General features: G+C 52.5%; 1 protein-coding gene across 1 annotated transcript in view; it reads left to right on the top strand.

The window, feature by feature from the left end:
* Positions 1–1,386: 1,386 nt before the first annotated feature.
* The window catches only part of LOC138364477 (uncharacterized), a 132,577-nt gene continuing 107,495 nt past the window's right edge, over positions 1,387–26,468 (top strand). Inside the window, exon 1 of the mRNA XM_069324120.1 lies at positions 1,387–2,610. Coding sequence (XP_069180221.1) covers positions 1,387–2,610 — 1,224 coding nt within the window. The remainder of the gene's footprint in view (positions 2,611–26,468) is intronic.

Raw genomic sequence — 26,468 nt, 5'->3', positions numbered from 1 at the left:
AAATTGTCCCTAACATATATGGCTACTCCACCTCCTCGTCTAATATATCTATCTGTGTGAAATAGTTTAAATCCATATATTTGATATTCAGCTAATAGTTCTCTATTTTCTACATTCATCCACGTTTCGGTAAGTGCAATAATATCTATTTTTTCTGTGCAGACAAGAGCATTTAATTCGTTAATTTTATTTCTTAGACTTCTACTGTTAGTGTAATATACCCTAAGTGAATTGTTATTTTGCGGACCTTCTCTTTCCCTGATCGTTTTGCCAATTCCTTTCTCCCACAAACACATACTTTTATTACCTCCTTCCTCCAAATCAATTCCCATACCTCTAACTACTAACAGTTTCAACCCAAACAAACACCTCTAACCACTTCTTCTAGCGAGTTCGCAACAGCAACAACCCCAGCTCTCGATAGATGCACCCCATCACGAGCATACATTTCATTTCTTCCATAGAAGTGTTCCCAGTTGTCTATGAAAGATATTGCATTTGATTTGCAATATCTTTCCAGCCGGCAATTGACACCAAGTGCCCTCGATATCCATTCATTTCCCACTCCCTTTCTTGGAAGAATGCCACATATGATCGGGATTCCTCCCTTGCTCCTAACTAACTCTATGGCTGTTTTATACCTCTGAATCAGTTCCTCACTCCTGACTCGACCAACGTCATTTCCTCCCACGCTAATGCAAATAATGGGATTGTTCCCATTACCAGCCATAATATCATTCATGTTGTTTATAATATCACCAATGCCAGCTCCGGGATAGCAAACCCTTAACCTGTTCCCCCTATCTCTAGCACAAAACGTTCTATCCAAATACCTTATCTGGGAATCTCCCACAACTAATGTTTGCTTAGGTACTTCCTTTACTTTCTGAGGGGCCTGCGCTTCCTTTCTCTTCGTTGCTTTCCCTTTTGCGCGATCCACAGTCTCTCCACAGCACTCGTCCTCCAAAACGTCAAATGAATTTGAAGTTGCTATGGCGTTTGAAGGCGGCTTTATCAAAGTCTTCTTAAGGCCCCTGTCTTTCGCAACTCTCCAAGACGAGGTCCCTTTACTGCTGGTCTCCTCCTTCGTTACTTCTCGTAGTTTTTTAAGCTGACGCACCTCCTCCCGCAGAGAGTCCAACTCTGTCCTCAGGGCTCCCACTAGAGTCACCAGGTCCTTCACTACAACTTCCATATTGCTATAACAACACTCAGGAGCTCCGGTTAACACAACCTCTCACTGTGACTTCACCTGACCGACTGTGAATTTTGGTTGTGGGAGATTCCCAGGTGAGGTATTTAGACAGAACGTTTTGTGCCAGAGATAGCGGGAACAGATTAAGGGTTTGCTATCCGGGAGCTGGAATTGGTGATATTGTTGGAAACATGAATGTCTGCACAGAAGAAATAGATGTTGTTGCACTTGCCGAAACGTGGATGAATGTGGAAAGTGGAGAACTGTTGGCTGAATGTCAAATGTGTGGATTTGAACTGTTTCGCACAGATGGATGTGTTGGACGGGGAGGTGGAGTAGCCATGTGTGTTGGGGACAGTTTGAAGTGTGGTCTCGGGGAGGGAGTCAAAACAGAGCCACACACGGAGGCTGTTTGGATTGAATTGGGCGAGGAAGCTGATAATGTTATAATGGGAGTGGTGTGTGGGCCACCAAATTTGGACGGGGTGGAGGCGGGGCATCTGTGGGATGAGGTGTCTAGAGCATCTGGATCTAGCAGTGTTTGTGTCATGGGTGACTTTGATTTTGGCGGAGTGGACTGGTTGAGCAGGGCGGGGAGTGGTGAAGCGGAGGATTTTCTGGAATTGGTTGACGATTGCTTTCTTGCGCAGCACGTTGGGGAACCAACACGGGAAGATGGTGTTTTGGATTTGGTGTTAACTAACAGGGAAACGCAGGTTGGTGGCATCGAGGTGGGGAGTGGGCTGGGGAGCAGTGATCGCAAAGAAGTCAGATTTGGCGTGGAGTGGAGTGGACCAGTGGGAGGGGGTTCTGTTGGGGTGCCGGATTTTCGAGGAGCTGATTTTGGTGGCCTAGGAAGTTTTTTGGGTCAGATTGATTGGAGGGGCTTGGGTGTGGGGTGTGGGCCGGTCTTGGAGCGAGACGTGGACCCGGCGATGGGTGACTTGAATGGGGATTTCGATGTGGATTCAATATATGACTTGTTTGGGAGTGTTCTAAACAAAGCACAGGAACGTGGTGTGCCATGCAAATTGAATAGATCGTATACTAGTGACCCAGAGTGGATAACAAAGAATTTGAGGAACCTTGTGGGTGGGGGGGGAGCTTGGTGCAAAAGGATTGAGGGTGGGGGGGTCACTTTGGAACGGGAATTCGTGCAACTGGTTGGAGGTGTTAAAGGGGAGATGGGGAGGGCGGCGGGAAACTGTGAGGTTCGCATAGCAGGGCAAGCAGGGACAAATCCTGGAGGGTTTTTTCGGTTATATCGTGCTAAGACTAGGGAAAGGATAGGTCCGTTGGGAGCTGAGACGGGTCAGGTAGCAGATGGTGATGAGGAGATGAGTAGTATTTTTGATGAGTGTTTTGTGTCTGTGTTTACTGAAGAGGAACTTAGCAGTGTGCCTTCAGCCGAGCAAGTCTGTGTGGGTGGGGACGAGGACAGGTTGACGAGTTTAGCAGTTACCAGGGAGGATGTTCTTAAACAAATAGTAAAACTCAAACCAAACAAATCCCCAGGGCCGGATGAAGTGTTTGCTAGGGTGCTTAAAGAATGCAAAGAGGAGCTTTGTGACCCACTGTCAACCATATTTAATAAATCAATAGAGTCAGGCAGAGTGCCAGAGTTTTGGAAAGTTGCTAATGTGATACCAGTTTTTAAGAAAGGAGATAGATCACTTGCGTCTAACTATCGACCAATTAGCCTAACGTCTATTGTGGGAAAGTTACTCGAATCTATAATAGCAAATAAAATTCGTCTTCATCTTGAAAAACATAAATTAATAATTGAGTCGCAACATGGTTTTATAAATGGCCGTTCATGTTTAACAAATTTGTTATCTTTTTATTCTAGCATTGTTGAGGCAGTTGATAGTGGTAAGGATTGCGATGTTGTATACCTTGACTTTAGCAAAGCTTTTGATACAGTGCCACATGAAAGACTGATTAAAAAAATAGAGTCTCATGGTATTGGGGGTGCTATATTAAGCTGGATTAGGGCATGGCTATACCAAAGGAAACAGAGTTAGTATAAATGGAATCAAGTCAGAGTGGGAAAATGTTGTAAGTGGAGTGCCTCAAGGCTCTGTCCTGGGACCTCTGTTGTTTATAATATATATAAATGATTTAGATTCAGGTTTGAGTAGCAACATTTGCAAATTTGCCGATGATACGAAAATCGGTAGGGAAATTAATTCGGAGGAGGACTCACTATCACTTCAAGTTGATCTAGATAGGGTTTTGAAATGGTCAAAGGATTGGCAGATGCAGTTTAATGCTGATAAATGTAAAGTTCTGAGGTTAGGTAATGATGATAGAATTACAAGATACGAGCTAGATGGTGTTGTGATTGCGAAGTCGGATTGCGAAAGGGATCTGGGAGTTATGATTAGTAAGAATTTAAAACAAAAGGATCAATGCATAAATGTTCGTAATAAGGCAAATCGGACACTTGGATTTATTAATCGCAGCGTTAGTAACAAAACACCTGGTGTGGTTCTCAAGCTATATCTTGCTCTAGTTAGGCCCCATTTAGATTATGCAGTTCAGTTTTGGTCGCCATATTATAGAATGGATATAAATTCACTTGAACGTGTCCAGCGTAGGATGACTAAGTTAATTCCCCAAATTAGAAATCTTTCATATGAAGAAAGATTAACAAAGCTTAAGTTGCATTCACTGGAAAGGCGAAGAGTTAGGGGTGACATGATAGAGGTTTACAAGTGGATGAATGGACATAACCGGGGGGATATTAATAGGGTATTAAAAGTATCAACACAGGACAGAACACGAAACAATGGATATAAATTGGATAAGTTTAGATTTAGGAAAGACTTGGGTAAATACTGGTTCAGTAACAGGGTTGTTGATTTGTGGAACCAATTGCCGCGTAACATTGTGGAGGTGGGGTCCCTCGATTGTTTCAAGCACGGGTTGGACAAGTATATGAGTGGGATTGGGTGGTTATAGAATAGGAGCTGCCTCGTATGGGCCAATAGGCCTTCTGCAGTTACCTTTGTTCTTATGTTCTTATGTTCTTATGAATGATATTATGACGGGAAATGGAAACAAACCCATTATTTGTATTAGTGCAGGGGGTAATGATGTTGGGCGAGTTAGGAGTGAGGAACTAATACAGAGATTCAGGACAGCCATTGAATTAGTTAGGAGCAAGGGAGGAATCCCGATCATATGTGGCATTCTTCCAAGAAAGGGAGTGGGATATGAATGGAAGTCAAGGGCACTTGGTGTCAATTGCCGGCTGGAAAGATATTGCAAATCAAATGCAATTTTTATACCGAAAATATGCCAATTACTGAAAACGGCGATGGGTCATATTTTGACCAGTCCCCCTGCAGTTTTCAAAATATTTGAAATGTCGGAAATTTGACTCCTGAGCGGGACTTTTGAGCCGAGTTCTGACTCTCTGCACCTATTTTCACTTTTATACTAAAAATATGCCAATTACTGAAAACGGCGAAGGGTCATATTTTGCTCAAACCCCGTGCAGTTTTCAAAATGTCTTACATGTCTAAAATAATTATATGCCTGGAAAATGTAAATAGGTGCAGAGAGTCAGAATTCAACTCAAAAAATTACGCTTTGAAGTGACATTTCCGACATTTCAGATATATACCGAAAAGATACCAATTACTTAAAACGTCGATACGCCATATTTTGCCCAAACCCCCCTGTAATTTTCAAAATAACTGAAATATCGAAAATTTCACCCCTAAGCATGATTTTTTGAGCTGAATTCTGACTCTCTGCCCCTTTTTGCATTTTCAAATTACGATTTTTTATATCGAAAATGTGCCAATTACTGAAAACAGCGATGGGTCATATTTTGCCCATACCCCCATGCAATTTTCAAAATATCCTAAAAGCCGGAAATTCAACTTCTGAGCGTGATTTTTGAGTCGAATTCTGACTCTCTTCACCAATTTTCATTTTTAACTTACGACTTTTTATACTGAAAATAAGCCAATTACTGAAATGGGCGATGGGTCATATTTGGCCAAAACCCCCCCTGTAATTTTCGGATTATCTGAAATGTCGGAAATGTCACTTCAAAGCGTGATTTTTTGAGTTGAATTTTGACTCTCTGCACCTGTTTTCTTTTTCATATTACTACTTTTTAAACCGAAAATATGCCAATTACTGAAAACATCGATGGGTCATATTTTGCCCAAACCCCCCTGCAGTTTTCAAAATATTTGAAATGTCAGAAATTTGATTCCTGAGCGTGATTTTTGAGGCGAATTCTGACTCTCTACACCTATTTTCATTTTCAAATTACGACTTTTTATTCCGAAAATATGCCAATTACTGACAACGGCGATTAGTCATATTTTACCCAAACCCCCCTGCAGTTTTCAAAATATCTCAGAAGTCGGAAATTTAACAACCTTAGCATCTCCACCACTGCCACCCCTGGCACCACCACACTGCCACCACTGGCACCACCACCACACTGCCACCCCTGGCACCACCACCACACTGCCACGCCTGGCACCACCACACTGCCACTCCTGGCACCACCACACTGCCACCCCTGGCACCACCACACTGCCACTCCTGGCACCATCACACTGCCACCCGTGGCCCCACCACACTGCCACCCCTGGCACCACCACACTGCCACCACTGGCACCACCACCACTGCCACCCCTGGCACCATCACACTGCCACCCGTGGCACCACCACACTGCCACCCCTGGCACCACCACCACACTGCCACCCCTGGCACCACCACACTGCCACCCCTGGCACCACCACACTGCCACCACTGGCTCCACCACCACACTGCCACCCCTGGCACCACCACACTGCCACCACTGGCACCACCACACTGCCACCCCTGGCACCACCACACTGCCACCCCTGGCACCACCACACTGCCACCACTGGCACCACCACCACACTGCCACCACTGGCACCACCACCACACTGCCACCCCTGGCACCACCACCACACTGCCACCACTGGCACCACCACACTGCCACCACTGGCTCCACCACACTGCCACCACTGGCACCACCACCACACTGCCACCACTGGCACCACCACCACACTGCCACCACTGGCACCACCACCACACTGCCACCCCTGGCACCACCACCACACTGCCACCCATGGCACCACCACACTGCCACCACTGGCACCACCACACTGCCACCCGTGGCACCACCACACTGCCACCACTGGCACCACCACACTGCCACCCCTGGCACCACCACACTGCTACCCCTAGCACCACCACCACACTGCCACCATTGGCACCACCACACTGCCACCACTGGCACCACCACACTGCCACCACTGGTACCACCACACTGCCACCCTCTGGCACCACCACACTGCCAACCCAGGTACCACCACACTGCCACCCCTGGCACCACCACCACACTGCCACCCCTGGCACCACCACCACACTGCCACCATTGGCACCACCACACTGCCACCACTGGCACCACCACACTGCCACCACTGGTACCACCACACTGCCACCCTCTGGCACCACCACACTGCCAACCCAGGTACCACCACACTGCCACCCCTGGCACCACCACCACACTGCCACCACTGGCACCACCACACTATATACCACCACTGGCACCACCACACTATATACCACCACTGGCACCACCACACTGCCACCACTGGCACCACCACACTGCCACCACTGGCACCACCACACTGCCACCAACTGGCACCACCAGCCCTGCCACCCCTGGCACCACCACACTGCCACCCCTGGCTCCGCCACACTGCCACCACTGGCACCACCACACTGCCACCACTGGCACCACCACACTGCCACCACTGGCACCACCAAACTGCCACCAACTGGCACCACCACCACTGCCACCCCTGGCACCACCACACTGCCACCCCTGGCACCACCACCACACTGCCACCCCTGGCACCACCACACTGCCACCCCTGGCACCACCACACTGCCACCACTGGCACCACCACCACACTGCCACCACTGGCACCACCACACTGCCACCACTGGCACCACCACACTGCCACCCCTGGCACCACCACCACACTGCCACCCCTGGCACCACCACACTGCCACCCCTGGCACCACCACACTGCCACCACTGGCACCACCACCACACTGCCACCACTGGCACCACCACACTGCCAACCCTGGCACCACCACACTGCCACCCCTGGCACCACCACACTGCCACCACTGGCACCACCACCACACTGCCACCACTGGCACCACCACCACACTGCCACCCCTGGCACCACCACCACACTGCCACCACTGGCACCACCACACTGCCACCACTGGCACCACCACACTGCCACCACTGGCACCACCACCACACTGCCACCACTGGCACCATCACCACACTGCCACCACTGGCACCACCACCACACTGCCACCCCTGGCACCACCTCCACACTGCCACCCATGGCACCACCACACTGCCACCACTGGCACCACCACACTGCCACCCGTGGCACCACCACACTGCCACCACTGGCACCACCACACTGCCACCCCTGGCACCACCACACTGCCACCCCTAGCACCACCACCACACTGCCACCATTGGCACCACCACACTGCCACCACTGGCACCACCACACTGCCACCACTGGTACCACCACACTGCCACCCTCTGGCACCACCACACTGCCAACCCAGGTACCACCACACTGCCACCCCTGGCACCACCACCACACTGCCACCCCTGGCACCACCACCACACTGCCACCACTGGCAACACCATCACACTGCAACCACTGGCACCATTACCACACTGCCATCCCTGGCACCACCACCACACTGCCACCACTGGCACCACCACCACACTGCCACCACTGGCACCACCACACTGCCACCCCTGGCACCACCACACTGGCACCACCACACTACCACCACTGGCACCACCACACTGCCACCACTGGCACCACCACCACACTGCCACCACTGGCACCACCACACTGCCACCCCTGGCACCACCACACTGCCACCCCTGGCACCACCACCACACTGCCACCCCTGGCACCACCACCACTGCCACCCCTGGCACCACCACACTGCCACCCCTGGCAACGCCACACTGCCACCACTGGCACCACCACACTGCCACCACTGGCACCACCACACTGCCACCACTGGCACCACCACACTGCCACCCCTAGCACCACCACCACACTGCCACCACTGGCACCACCACAATACCACCACTGGCACCACCACACTGCCACCACTGGCACCACCACACTGCCACCACTGGCACCACCACACTGCCACCACTGGCACCACCACGCTGCCACCAACTGGCACCACCACCACTGCCACCCCTGGCACCACCACACTGCCACCCCTAGCACCGCCACACTGCCACCACTGGCACCACCACACTGCCACCACTGGCACCACCACACTGCCACCACTGGCACCACCACACTGCCACCAACTGGCACCACCACCACTGCCACCCCTGGCACCACCACACTGCCACCCCTGGCACCGCCACACTGCCACCACTGGCACCACCACACTGCCACCACTGGCACCACCACACTGCCACCACTGGCACCACCACACTGCCACCCCTGGCACCACCACCACACTGCCACCCCTGGCCCCACCACCACACTGCCACCACTGGCACCACCACACTACCACCACTGGCACCACCACACTGCCACCTCTGGCACCACCACACTGCCACCGGCACCACCACCACACTGCCACCACTGGCACCACCACCACACTGCCACCCCTGGCACCACCACAACACTGCCACCCCTGGCACCACCACCAAACTGCCTCCCCTGGAACCACCACCACACTGCCACCACTGGCACCACCACACTACCACCACTGGCACCACCACACTGCCACCTCTGGCACCACCACACTGCCACCCCTGGCATCACCACCACACTGCCACCCCTGGCACCACCACCACACTGCCACCCCTGACACCACCACCACACTGCCACCCCTGGCACCACCACCACCACACTGCCACCCCTGGCACCACCACCACACTGCCACCCCTGGCACCTCCACACTGCCACCACTGGCACCACCACCACACTGCCTCCACTGGCACCACCACACTGCCACCACTGGCACCACCACACTGCAACCCCTGGCACCACCACCACACTGCCACCCCTGGCACCACCACACTGCCACCCCTGGCACCACCACACTGCCACCACTGGCACATCCACACTACCACCACTGGCACCACCACACTGCCACCCCTGGCACCACCACCACACTGCCACCACTGGCACCACCACACTACCACCACTGGCACAACCACACTGCCACCACCATCACAATGCAACCACTGGCACCACCACCACACTGCCACCACTGGCACCACTACACTACCACCACTGGCACCACCACACTGCCACCCCTGGCACCACTACACTGCCACCCCTGGCACAACCACCACACTGCCACCACTGGCACCACTGGCACCACCACCACACTGCCACCCCTGGCACCACCACCACACTGCCACCCCTGGCACCACCACCACCACACTGCCACCCCTGGCACCACCACCACACTGCCACCCCTGGCACCACTACCACACTGCCACCCCTGGCACCACCACCACACTGCCACCACTGGCACCACCACACTGCCACCACTGGCACCACCACACTGCCACCCCTGGCACCACCACACTGCCACCACTGGCACCACCACCACACTGCCACTCCTGGCGCATCACACTGCCACCCCTGGCACCACCACACTGCCACCACTGGCACCACCACATTGCCACCACTGGCACCACCACAATGCCACCCCTGGCAACACCACACTGCCACCACTGGCACCACCACCACACTGCCACCACTGGCACCACCACACTGCCACCACTGGCACCACCACACTGCCTCCACTGGCACCACCACACTGCCACCACTGGCACCACCACACTGCCACCACTGGCACCACCACACTGCCACCCCTGGCACCATCACACTGCCACCCCTGGCACCACCACACTGCCACCACTGGCACCACCACCACACTGCCACCCCTGGCACCACCACACTGCCACCCCTGGCACCACCACACTGCCACCACTGGCACCACCACAATGCCACCACTGGCACCACCAGACTGCCACCCCTGGCACCACCACACTGCCACCACTGGCACCACCACCACACTGCCACCACTGGCATCACCACACTGCCACCCCTGGCACCACAACACTGCCACCCCTGGCACCACAACACTGCCACCCCTGGCACCACCACTGCCACCACTGGCACCACCACAACACTGCCACCACTGGCACCACCACACTGCCACCACTGGCACCACCACTGCCACCACTGGCACCACCACCACACTGCCACCACTGGCACCACCTCACTGCCACCACTGGCACCACCACCACACTGCCACCCCTGGCACCACCACACTGCCACCACTGGCACCACCACCACACTGCCACCACTGGCACCACCACACTGCCACCACTGGCACCACCACCACACTGCCACTACTGGCACCATCATTGCCACCACTGGCACCACCACACTGCCACCCCTGGCACCACCACACTGCCACCCCTGGCACCACCACACTACCACCCCTGGCACCACCACCAGTGCCACACCTGGCACCACCACCACACTGCCACCACTGGCACCACCACCACACTGCCACCACTGGCACCACCACTGGCACCACCACACTGCAACTCCTGGCACCACCACTGGCACCACCACCACACTGCCACCACTGGCACCACCATTGCCACCACTGGCACCACCACACTGCCACCCCTGGCACCACCACCACCACACTGCCACCCCTGGCGCCACCACCACACTGCCACCACTAGTACCACCACACTGACACCCCTGGCACCACCACACTGCCACCACTGGCACCACCACACTGCCACCACTGGCACCACCACACTGCCACCCCTGGCACCACCACACTGCCACCCGTGGCACCACCACACTGCCACCACTGGCACCACCACCACACTGCCACCACTGGCACCACCACACTGCCACCCCTGGCACCACCACACTGCCACCCCTGGCACCACCACACTGCCACCCCTGGCACCATCACACTGCCACCCCTGGCACAACCACACTGACACCACTGGCACCAACACGACTGCTGTGGGAACCGACCTGTGAGATTTATATTTATTTAATTTATATGAATTTATATTTACGTTAATTTATATACTTCGATAGCAATTTGTATAATGATAAGTGGACTGTATTTCTGCAATAATCTCAATCTCACAAATCGATCCTCTACACATTAGGGGGGTTTATATTTATATGTATGCAGCCAATCAAACTACAGTAACTACATACATTGAAAAGGTTCCTTATCTTATAGTACAGCAGGTTAGTCCACCAGGTATAACTAGGGTGTAGACACCAAATTATCCTCTTTGAGGTAGCTTCCATCACCCAGTAACTGGTGCACATAATCTTGCATCCTCGTCTTGACCTGTCAAAAGTGCGCTAGCTGTGAAGCCAGATACCTATATATGACAAGTATTTCAGAGAAAACAGTACATGGAACATTAAAGACCTGGCTTAATTACCTTTAGTTTGAGGCGATTTCGCGATCTAACCGGGACACCCTATATCCTGACATTAATGGCCATAAATGAATGATAAACGGGTTTCGGATAGACACTTAACTTGATTGTAGACATCGTGTTGGAGATGGTACCTTTGGTTTCCATAACACTACGTCCAAGTAAATTAACAGGAGCCGAATTTGCTCCCGTGTGAGCCTCTGGTCTCAATATAAATGGCTGCATCTAACACTCCATTCTATTGACGTCACTGGCCGACATTGTCCAGAATGATAGGAGCCGAACTCGCTCCACACGTCTCGGAGGTGACACAACAATGGCTGCCCTCCTTCCCCCTCTGACGCCTGGCCTACATTGTCCAGATTTCAGAACGTGATAGAAGGGTCACATTTACTCTACTTTAATATTGATAATTAAGTTAATTTATATAAGATGTTTTTATGATGGTAAAGTCCAAAGACTTATGTATTTAAGAATAATTCCCAGCAGAATAGCTGGTGAATTATAATAGTATGTGGTGATGATATCCCGTTTTCTTAGACGGTAATTCCACTACAAGTTACGTTTTCTATGGGTAACTTGTTGGTAATACAGCAGCTCTTATCTGTCTGTATGATATTATTATTAAATGGTGTCGGATTTTCCGACATAATTCCCCAGGGGGCTGCTCACGGGTCGAAGTCCTCTTTAGAACAGACGAACACCGATACTCCTCCTTCGGATTATTAGATTAATTTGATGTTAGTAGTTAGTAATCACACATTTGTGTGTCTGTTCGTACAGGACGGATGTCCCGTACTAGAGTTGTAGGGGTTAGAAGTCTAATGCGATTTCATTTCCCTGTCAACTCTTGAAAGGCTAATATTCAAGCCTAATTACATATTATTTAACCCAGAAGACTGAATGTGATCAAGTACTACAGTCAAGTATGATTCAGGGACTGCAGTGAGATCAGTGACATAGATATAACTTGAAGTTTCTTCAGGTAACTGGTCACTGATATATAAACACTGAGGCCCATGGAATACATCTTGATTAAATAATAAATGTATCAAATCAGTCATCAAATTTATTGGGGTTTAATTTAGTTAATTGATTCAGAAGATTGAATAGCTCATCATTAAAGTAAAGTATGGTTCTGAGACTGCAGTGGGATCAGTGACATTGGTCGCAGTGACTTGTAGCTGTTTTAGGCTACTGTTCACTGATTTGCCACTGAGGCCTCATGAACTCATCTCCAGCTTCAAATGATGATACTAACATCAACTTCTGTTGGTATAGTCAGCTGTAATCCACTTAGTATAATGCTACTGGAGAAATATAATCAGCTGACAAATTTAGATTTCTACTGGTATTGTTTATCTGCAGGCATAGGTCTCCTCAGGCTTGATACTGGGCCTGAGAGTAATTTACCTCCTGCAGAGTTTAACATGGTTATACCCTGATATTTAGTAGGGCTACCGATGAATTGATGGTAGTAGTCTGTCCCCACAAGGACAGCCATTTGGCATTTGATTTGCTCAAATTTACCTGCAGCTGCTTGATAATAGCTTTCCAGGTCAGCATAATCAACTGTTGATTGTTGTGACAAATCTTCACATTTCTTGATCTGTCTTGTTAAGTGGCCTTTAAGACCTGCAAGGGTTCTTTTCATTCTCCCTGCATTATCCATACTGGCTCGTTGGTGAAGCCTTGTGGGACTTGTACTTGGGCTGCTCATAATACTGAACAAACTCTAATGGTAGCCTAGGGTAAATTCTGAACTCACTAGGCAATAATCCTACCTCTACTAGAGGTTAGCACTTAAAATTAATACACATTATATATATACAATCATCCACACTAATGATTTGAGTGATAAACCAGTGTCACTGGAAGTACCTTTAGGTTAGCTCTTCTATATCACCCTAGGATGGTAGAGACACTAATTAATCACTCAAAGGTGTAATGATCATAAGTAAATTATTATATACACAACTCAACTCGAGTTGTTAAAAATTACACCCAAATTAGGGTCTGGACCATTCATTAATGGTGTTAGGTTGTTCAATATAGTACAACTGACTATGGTAATAATGGGACTAGGATGAACGATAATAGTTCAACTAGTCAGTGGTAATATCCTACCCTGTTGTGGGTTGGCAATTAGTAAATATTATATTGTGATCACTAGTGCAATATATATTAAATAATTCTCTATTTTGGAGAAATAATATACACAATTATTGATAATAGCCTCTTAATTAGCCTCTATGAAACTTCTAATATTATCAAGAAGTATTAAATATTATTAGTGACCTCGCGAAATAAAGTCCACAAAATTCGTAGATAATCTCTCGCGAAATGTAACACCACGAAATCCGTGAACAATATCGCGAAGACACAGTCACTAATTTGGCTGGATTCTATATTAGCGCTGTCATTTCACGAAATAACACGCCACCAAATCTCTGTGGGTGTGCATGAAACCGCTGATGAGGCAGATCTGAACTGAGGGAGGCTCCTGAGCTCCCTCGAGGCTACGCTTCCGTCTTTGACTGGCTGGCCTTTGTTTAAATAACACTGCACTAGTATATTTAATGAATCCACTGGATAACTGGCTCATCCGGTACTAAGATGACCAAATGTGGGTTCATAGGATCAAATAATCCGTCATCCGGTTCGAAGATGACCAAATAATCCGGTTCTGAAGGTCCAAATAATGTGGGAACCGACCTGTGAGATTTATATTTATTTAATTTATATGAATTTATATTTACGTTAATTTATATACTTCGATAGCAATTTGTATAATGATAAGTGGACTGTATTTCTGCAATAATCTCAATCTCACAAATCGATCCTCTACACATTAGGGGGGTTTATATTTATATGTATGCAGCCAATCAAACTACAGTAACTACATACATTGAAAAGGTTCCTTATCTTATAGTACAGCAGGTTAGTCCACCAGGTATAACTAGGGTGTAGACACCAAATTATCCTCTTTGAGGTAGCTTCCATCACCCAGTAACTGGTGCACATAATCTTGCATCCTCGTCTTGACCTGTCAAAAGTGCGCTAGCTGTGAAGCCAGATACCTATATATGACAAGTATTTCAGAGAAAACAGTACATGGAACATTAAAGACCTGGCTTAATTACCTTTAGTTTGAGGCGATTTCGCGATCTAACCGGGACACCCTATATCCTGACATTAATGGCCATAAATGAATGATAAACGGGTTTCGGATAGACACTTAACTTGATTGTAGACATCGTGTTGGAGATGGTACCTTTGGTTTCCATAACACTACGTCCAAGTAAATTAACAGGAGCCGAATTTGCTCCCGTGTGAGCCTCTGGTCTCAATATAAATGGCTGCATCTAACACTCCATTCTATTGACGTCACTGGCCGACATTGTCCAGAATGATAGGAGCCGAACTCGCTCCACACGTCTCGGAGGTGACACAACAATGGCTGCCCTCCTTCCCCCTCTGACGCCTGGCCTACATTGTCCAGATTTCAGAACGTGATAGAAGGGTCACATTTACTCTACTTTAATATTGATAATTAAGTTAATTTATATAAGATGTTTTTATGATGGTAAAGTCCAAAGACTTATGTATTTAAGAATAATTCCCAGCAGAATAGCTGGTGAATTATAATAGTATGTGGTGATGATATCCCGTTTTCTTAGACGGTAATTCCACTACAAGTTACGTTTTCTATGGGTAACTTGTTGGTAATACAGCAGCTCTTATCTGTCTGTATGATATTATTATTAAATGGTGTCGGATTTTCCGACAACTGCCACCCCTGGCACCACCACACTGCCACCACCGTCACCACCACACACCACTGTCACCACCACACACCACCGTCACCATCACACACCACCTTCACAACAGTTACCTCCATACACAACCGTCACCATCACACACCACCTTCACCACCGTCACCAATACACACCACCGTCACCATCACACACCACCGTCACCACCTTCACTACCGACACCATCACACACTACCGTCACTACCACACACCACCGTCACTATCACATACCACCGTCACCACCACACACTACCGTCACTACCACACACCACCGTCACTATCACATACCACCGTCACCATCACACGCCTCCGTCACCACCACACACTACCGTCACTACCACACATCACCGTCACCACTACACACCACCGTCACCATCACACATCACCGTCACCACCACACACCACCGTCACTGTCACATACCACCGTCACCACCACACACCACTGTCACCATCACACACCACAATCACTATCACATACCACAGTCACCACTACACACTACCGTCACCACCACACACCACCGTCACCACCACACACCACCGTTAACACCACCCACCACCGTCACCACCACACACTACCGTCACCACCACACACTACCGTCACCACCACACGCCACCGTCACCACCACACACCACCGTCACCATCACAAAACACCGTCACCATCTTACATCACCGTCACCATCCTACACCACCGTCACCACCACACACCACCGTCACCACCACACACCACCGTCATCACCACACACCACCGTCATTACCACACGTCACCGTCACCACCACACACCACCGTCACCACCACACGCCACCGTCACCACCACACACCACCGTCACCATCACAAAACACCGTCATCATCTTACATCACCGTCACCATCCTACACCACCGTCACCACCACACACAACCGTCACTATCACACACCACCGTCACCATCACACACTACCGTCACTATCACACACCACCATCACCACCACACATCATCGTCACCACCACACACCACCTTCACCACCACACACTACCGTCACCACCACACACCACCGTCACCATCACACACCACCTTCACTACCGTTACCACCATACACCACCGTCACCATCACACACCACCTTCACCACCGTCACCACCACACACCACCGTCACCACCGTCACCACCACACAATAAAGTCACCACCATACACACCGTCACCATCACACACCACCGTCAATATCACACATAACTGACACTATCACACACCACCGTCACCACCATACACCACCATCACCACCAAACACCACCGACACAATCACGCACCACCTTCACCACCGACACAATCACGCACCACCTTCACCACCGACACCACCACACACCACCGTCACCACCACACACCACCGTCACCACCAGACACCACCGTCATTATCACACTCAACTGTCACTATCAAACACCACCGTCACCACCATACACCACCATCACCACCAAACACCACCGACACAATCACGCACCACCTTCACCACCGTCACCACCACACACCACCGTCAACATCACACACCACTAACACCACTGTTACCACCATACACCACCGTCACCATCACACACCACCTTCTCCAAAAGTCACCACCACACACCACCGTCACCATCACACACCACCGTCACCACCACACACCACCGTCACCACCACACAGCACCGTCTCCACCACACACCACCGTCACCACCACACACCACCGTCACCACCACACACCACCGTCACCACCACACACCACCGTCACCACCACACAACACCGTTACCACCACACACCACCGTCACCATCACACACCACCGTCACCATCACACACCACCGTCACCACCACACACCACCGTCACCACAACACACCACCGTCACCACCACACACCACCCTCACCATCAAACACAACTGTCACCATGACACACCACTGTTACCATCACACACCACCGTCACTATCACACACAACCGTTACAATCACACACAACCGTCACCATCACACACAACCGTCACCATCACACAATACCATCACCACCACACACAACCGTCACCATCCAACACCATTGGCAACACCACACACCACCGTCACCATCACACACCACCGTCACCATCACACTTCCGTCACCAAAACACACCGCCGTCACCACCACACACCACCGTCACCATCACACCAGCGTCACCACCACACACCATCGTCACCATCACACACCACCGTCACCATTACACACCACTGTCACCATCACACCAGCGTCACCACCACACACCATCGTCACCACCACACACCACCGTCACCACCACACACCTCCGTCAATATCACACACCACTGTCACTATCACACACCACCGTCACCACCATACACCACCATCACCACCAAACACCACCGACACAATCACACACCACCTTCACCAAAGTCACCACCACACACCACCGTCACCATCACACACCACTAACACCACCGTTACCACCATAAACCACCGTCACCATCACACACCACCTTCTCCAAAAGTCACCACCACACACCACCGTCACCACCACACACCACCGTCACCACCACACACCACCGTCACCACCACACACCACCGTCTCCACCACACACCACCGTCACCACCACACACAACCGTCACCACCACACACCACCGTCACCACCACACACCACCACACAACACCGTTACCACCACACACCACCGTCACCATCACACACCACCGTCACCACCACACACCACCGTCACCACCACACACCACCGTCACCACCACACATTACCGTCACCATCACACACAACTGTCACTATGACACACCACTGTTACCATCACACACCACCGTCACTATCACACACAACCGTCACCATCACACACCACCGTCGCCATCACACACCACCGTCACCATCACACACAACCGTCACCATCACACAATACCGTCACCACCACACACCACCGTCACCATCCCACACCATTGTCACCACCACACACCACCGTCACCATCACACACCACCGTCACCATCCTACACCACCGTCACCATCCTACACCACCGTCACCACCACACACAACCGTCACCATCACACACCACCGTCACCATCACACCTCCGTCACCACAACACAACGCCGTCACCACCACACACCACCGTCACTATCACATACCACCGTCACCACCACACGCCACCGTCACCACCACACGCCACCGTCACCACCACACGCCACCGTCACCACCACACAACACCGTCACCATCACACACCACCGTCACTATCACACACCACCATCACCACCACACACCACCGTCACCACCACACACAACCTTCACCACCACACACTACCGTCACCACCGTCACCATCACACACTACCTTCACTACCGTTACCACCATACACCACCGTCACCATCACACACCACCTTCACCACCATCACCACCACACACCACCGTCAGCACCGTCACCACCACACACCACCGTCACCACCACACACACCCGTCACCACCACACACAACCGTCACCACCACACAACACCCTCACCACCACACACCACCGTCACCATCACACACCACCGTCACCACCACACACCACCGTCACCCCCACACACCACCGTCAACCTCACACACCACCGTCACCACCGTCACCACCACACACCACCGTCACCACCACACACCACCGTCACCACCGTCACCACCACACACCACCGTCACCACCACACACCACCGTCACCACCGTCACCACCATACACCACCATCACCACCAAACAACACAGACACAATCACACACCACCTTCACCACCGCCACCACCACACACCACCGTCACCATCACACACCACTAATACCACCGTTACCACCATACACCACCGTCACCATCACACACCACCTTCTTCAAAAGTCACCACCACACACCACCGTCACCACCACACACCACCGTCACCAACACACACCACCGTCACCACCACACACCACCGTCACCACCACACACCACCGTCACCACCACACACCACCGTCTCCACCACACACCACCGTCACCACCACACACCACCGTCACCACCACACACCACCGTCACCACCACACACCACCGTCACCACCACACAACACCGTTACCACCACACACCACCGTCTCCATCACACGCCACCGTCACCACCACACACCACCGTCACCACCACACACCACCGTCACCACCACACACCATCGTCACCATCACACACAACTGTCACTATGACACACCACTGTTACCATCACACACCACCGTCACTATCACACACAACCGTCACCATCACACACCACCGTCGCCATCACACACCACCGTCACCATCACACACAACCGTCACCATCCAACACCATTGTCAACACCACACACCACCGTCACCATCTTACACCACCGTCATCATCCTACACCACCGTCACCACCACACACAACCGTCACCATCACACACCACCGTCACCATCACACCTCCGTCACCAAAACACACCACCGTCACCATCACACACCACCGTCACCATCTTACACCACCGTCATCATCCTACACCACCGTCACCACCACACACAACCGTCACCATCACACACCACCGTCACCATCACACCTCCGTCACCAAAACACACCACCGTCACCATCACACACCATCGTCACCATCACACACCACCGTCACCATTACACACCACTGTCACCATCACACACCAGCGTCACCACCACACACCACCGTCACCACCACACACCACCGTTACCACCACACACCACCGTCACCACCACACACCATCGTCACCATCACACACCACCGCCACCACCACACACCACCGTCTCCACCACACACCACCGTCACCACCACACACCACCGTCACCACCACACACCACCGTCACCACCACACACCACCACACAAAACCGTTACCACCACACACCACCGTCACCATCACACACCACCGGCACCATCTTACACCACCGTCACCATCCTACACCACCGTCACCACCACACACAACCGTCACCATCACACACCACCGTCACCACCACACACCACCGTCACCACCACACACCACCGTCACCACCACCGTCACCACCACACACCACCATCACACACCACCGTCACCACCACACACCACCGTCACCACCACACACCACCGTCACCACCACACACCACCACACAAAACCGTTACCACCACACACCATCGTCACCATCACACACCACCGTCACCATTACACACCACTGTCACCATCACACACCAGCGTCACCACCACACACCACCGTCACCACCACACACCACCGTCACCACCACACACCACCGTCACCATTACACACCACTGTCACCATCACACACCAGCGTCACCACCACACACCACCGTTACCACCACACACCACCGTCACCATCACACACCACCGTCACCACCACACACCACCGTCACCACCACACACCACCGTCACCACCACACATTACCGTCACCATCACACACAACTGTCACTATGACACACCACTGTTACCATCACACACCACCGTCACTATCACACACAACCGTCACCATCACACACCACCGTCGCCATCACACACCACCGTCACCATCACACACAACCGTCACAATCACACAGAACCGTCACCATCACACACAACCGTCACCATCACACAATACCGTCACCACCACACACCACCGTCATCATCCAACACCATTGTCAACACCACACACCACCGTCACCATCACACACCACCGTCACCATCTTACACCACCGTCACCATCCTACACCACCGTCACCACCACACACAACCGTCACCATCACACACCACCGTCACCATCACACCTCCGTCACCAAAATACACCGCCGTCACCACCACACACCATCGTCACCATCACACACCACCGTCACCATCACACATCAGCGTCACCACCACACACCACCGTCACCACCACACACAACCGTCACCATCACACACCACCGTCACCACAACATTCCACCGTCACCATCACACACAACCGTCACTATCCAACACCACGCTCACCATTACACACCACCGTCACTACCACACACAACCGTCATTATCACACACCACTGTCACCATCACACACTACCGTCACCACTACACACAACCGTCACCACCACACACCTCCGTCACCACCACACACCTCCGTCACCACTATCCACCACTGTCACCACCATACACCACCGTCACCATTTCACACCACCTTCACAACCATCACCACCACACACCACCGTCACCAACACACACCACCGTTACCTCCATACACAACCGTCACCATCACACACCACCTTTACCACCGTCACCAATACACACCACCGTCACCACCACACACCACCGTCACCACCACACGCCACCACCACACACTACCGCCACCACCGTCATCACCACACACCACCGTCACCACCAGACACCACCGTCACCACCACACACCACCGTCACCACCACACGCCACCGTCACCAACACACACCACCGTTACCACCACACACCACTGTCACCATCTTACATCACGGTCACCATCCTACACCACCGTCAGACACCACACACAACCGTCACAATCACACACCATCGTCACCATCACACACCACCGTCACCATCACACACAACCGTCAAATCACACACCACCGTCACCATCACACACCACCGTCACCACCACACACAAATTTCACCACCAAACACCACCGTCACCACCACACACCACCGTCACCACTACACACCACCGTCAATATCACACACCACTGTCACTATCACACACCACCATCACCACCAAAGACCACCGACACAATCACACACCACCTTCACCACCGTCACCACCACACACCACCGTCACTATCACACACCACTAACACAACCGTTACCACCATACACCACCGTCACTATCACACACCACCTTCTCCAAAAGTCACCACCGCACACCACCGTCACCACCACACACCACCGTCACCACCACACACCACCGTCACCACCACACACCACCGTCTCCACCACACACCACCGTCACCACCACACACCACCGTCACCACCACACACCACCACACAACACCGTTACCACCACACACCACCGTCACCATCACACACCACCGTTACCACCACACACAACTGTCACTATGACACACCACTGTTACCATCACACACCACCGTCACTATCACACACAACCGTCACCATCACACACCACCGTCGCCATCACACACCACCGTCACCATCACACACCACCGTCACCACCACACACCACCGTCACCATCACACACAACCGTCACTATCACACACAACCGTCACCATCACACACCACCGTCGCCATCACACACCACCGTCACCATCACACACAACCGTCACAATCACACACAACCGTCACCATCACACACAACCGTCACCATCACACAATACCGTCACCACCACACACCACCGTCACCATCCAACACCATTGTCAACACCACACACCACCGTCACCATCACACACCACCGGCACCATCTTACACCACCGTCACCACCACACACAACCGTCACCATCACCCACCACCGTCACCATCACACCTCCGTCACCAAAACACACCGCCGTCACCACCACACACCACCGTCACCATCACACACCACCGTCACCATTACACACCACTGTCACCATCACACACCAGCGTCACCACCACACACCACCGTCACCACCACACACCACCGTCACCACCACACACCACCGTCAATATCACACACCACTGTCACTATCACACACCACCGTCACCACCATACACCACCATCACCATCAAACACCACCGACACAATCACACACCACCTTCACCAAAGTCACCACCACACACCACCGTCACCATCACACACCACTAACACCACCGTTACCACCATACACCACCGGCACCATCACACACCACCTTCTCCAAAAGTCACCACCACACACCACCGTCACCACCACACACCACCGTCACCACCACACACCACCGTCTCCACCACACACCACCGTCACCACCGCACACCACCGTCACCACCACACACCACCGTCACCACCACACACCACCACACAACACCGTTACCACCACACACCACCGTCACCATCACACACCACCGTCACCACCACACACCATCGTCACCACCACACACCACCGTCACCACCACACACCACCGTCACCATCACACACAACTGTCACTATGACACACCACTGTTACCATCACACACCACCGTCACTATCACACACAACCAGTCTCCGTGGCAGTCTCAGTTGGCAGTCTCCGTGGTGTAGTGGTAAGACACTCGCCTGGCGTTCCGCGAGCGCTATGTCATGGGTTCGTATCCTGGCCGGGGAGGATTTACTGGGCCCAATTCCTTAACTGTAGCCTCTGTTTAACGCAACAGTAAAATGTGTACTTGGATGAAAAAACGATTCTTCGCGGCAGGGGATCGTATTCCAGGGACCATAGGATTAAGGACTTGCCCGAAACGCTACGCGTACTAGTGGCTCTACAAGAATGTAACAACTCTTGTATATATCTCAAAAAAAAAAAAAAACCGTCACCATCACACACCACCATCACACACAACCGTCACAATCACACACAACCGTCACCATCACACACAACCGTCACCATCACACAATACCGTCACCACCACACACCACCGTCATCATCCAACACCATTGTCAACACCACACACCACCGTCACCATCACACACCACCGTCTCCATCTTTCACCACCGTCACCATCCTACACCACCGTCACCACCACACACAACCGTCACCATCACACACCACCGTCACCATCACACCTCCGTCACCAAAATACACCGCCGTCACCACCACACACCATCGTCACCATCACACACCACCGTCACCATCACACACCAGCGTCACCACCACACACCACCGTTACCACCACACACCACCGTCACCACCACACACAACCGTCACCATCACACACCACCGTCCCCACAACATACCACCGTCACCATCACACACAACCGTCACTATCCAACACTACGCTCACCATCACACACCACCGTCACCACCACACACAACCGTCACTATCCAACACCACGCTCACCATTTCACACCACCTTCACCACCGTCACCACCACACACCACCGTCACCACCACACACAACCGGCACCACCACACACCACCGTCACCACCACACACCTCCGTCACCACTATCCACCACTGTCACCACCATACACCACCGTCACCATTTCACACCACCTTCACAACCGTCACCACCACACACCACCGTCACCACAACATACCACCGTCACCATCACACACAACCGTCACTATCCAACACCACGCTCACCATCACACACCACCGTCACCACCACACACAAACGTCACTATCACACACCACTGTCACCATCACACACTACCGTCACCACTACACACAACCGTCACCACCACACACCACCGTCACCACCACACACCTCCGTCACCACTATCCACCACTGTCACCACCATACACCACCGTCACCATTTCACACCACCTTCACAACCGTCACCACCACACACCACCGTCACCAACACACACCACCGTCACCATCACACACCACCTTTACCACCGTCACCAACACACACCACCGTCACCACCACACACCACCGTCACCACCACACGCCACCACCACACACTACCGCCACCACCATACACCACCGTCATCACCACACACCACCGTCACCATCACACACAACCGTCAAATCACACACCACAGTCACCATCACAAACTACCGTCACCACCACACACAACCGTCACCACCAAACACCACCGTCACCACCACACACCACCGTCACCATCACACACCACCGTCACTATCACACACCACCGTCACCATCACACACAACCGTCACAACTACACACCACCATCACCACCACACACCTCTGTCACCACCATACACCACCGTCACCACCACACACCACCGTCAACACCACACACCACCGTCACCATCAAACCTCCGTCTCCACAACACACCACCGTCACCACCACACACCATCATCACCATCACACACCACCGTCACCATCACACACCACCGTCACCACCACACACCACCGTCACCACCACACACCACCGTCACCACCACACGCCACCACCACACACTACCGCCACCACCATACACCACCGTCATCACAACACATCACCGTCACCACCACACACAACCGTCACCACCACACGCCACCGTCACCACCACACACCACCGTCACCATCACACACCACCTTCACCACCACACTCCACCGTCACCATCACACACCACTGTCACCATCTTACATCACCGTCACCATCCTACACCACCGTCACCACCACACACAACCGTCACTATCACACATCACCGTCACCATCACACACCACCGTCACCATCACACACCACAGTCACCATCACACACCACCGTCACCATCACACACCACCGTCACCACTACACAACCGTCACCATCCTACACCACCGTCACCACCACACACAACCGTCACTATCACACATCACCGTCACCATCACACACCACCGTCACCATCACACACCACAGTCACCATCACACACCACCGTCACCATCACACACCACTGTCACCACTACACAACCGTCACCACCAAACACCACCATCACCACCACACACAACCGTCACAATCACACACCACCGTCACTATCACACACCACCGTCACCATCACACACAATCATCACAACCACACACCACCGTCACTACCACACACCTCCGTCACCACCATACACCACCGCCACCACCACACACCAACGTCACCATCACACACCACCTTCACTACCGTCACCACCACACACCACCGTCACCATCGCACACCACCGTCACCACCACACACCACCGTCACCATCACACACCACCGTCACAACCACACACAACCGTGACCATCACACACCCACGTCACCACCGTCACTATTACACACCACCGTCACCACCACTCACCACCGTCACCACCACACACCACTGTCACCATCACACACCACCTTCACCACC

This window comes from Procambarus clarkii, chromosome 13 (assembly GCF_040958095.1).
Source record: "Procambarus clarkii isolate CNS0578487 chromosome 13, FALCON_Pclarkii_2.0, whole genome shotgun sequence".
Lineage (NCBI taxonomy): Eukaryota > Metazoa > Arthropoda > Malacostraca > Decapoda > Cambaridae > Procambarus > Procambarus clarkii.
Note: the sequence above shows the minus strand (reverse complement) of the source record. Positions and strands in the feature narration are given on the sequence as shown.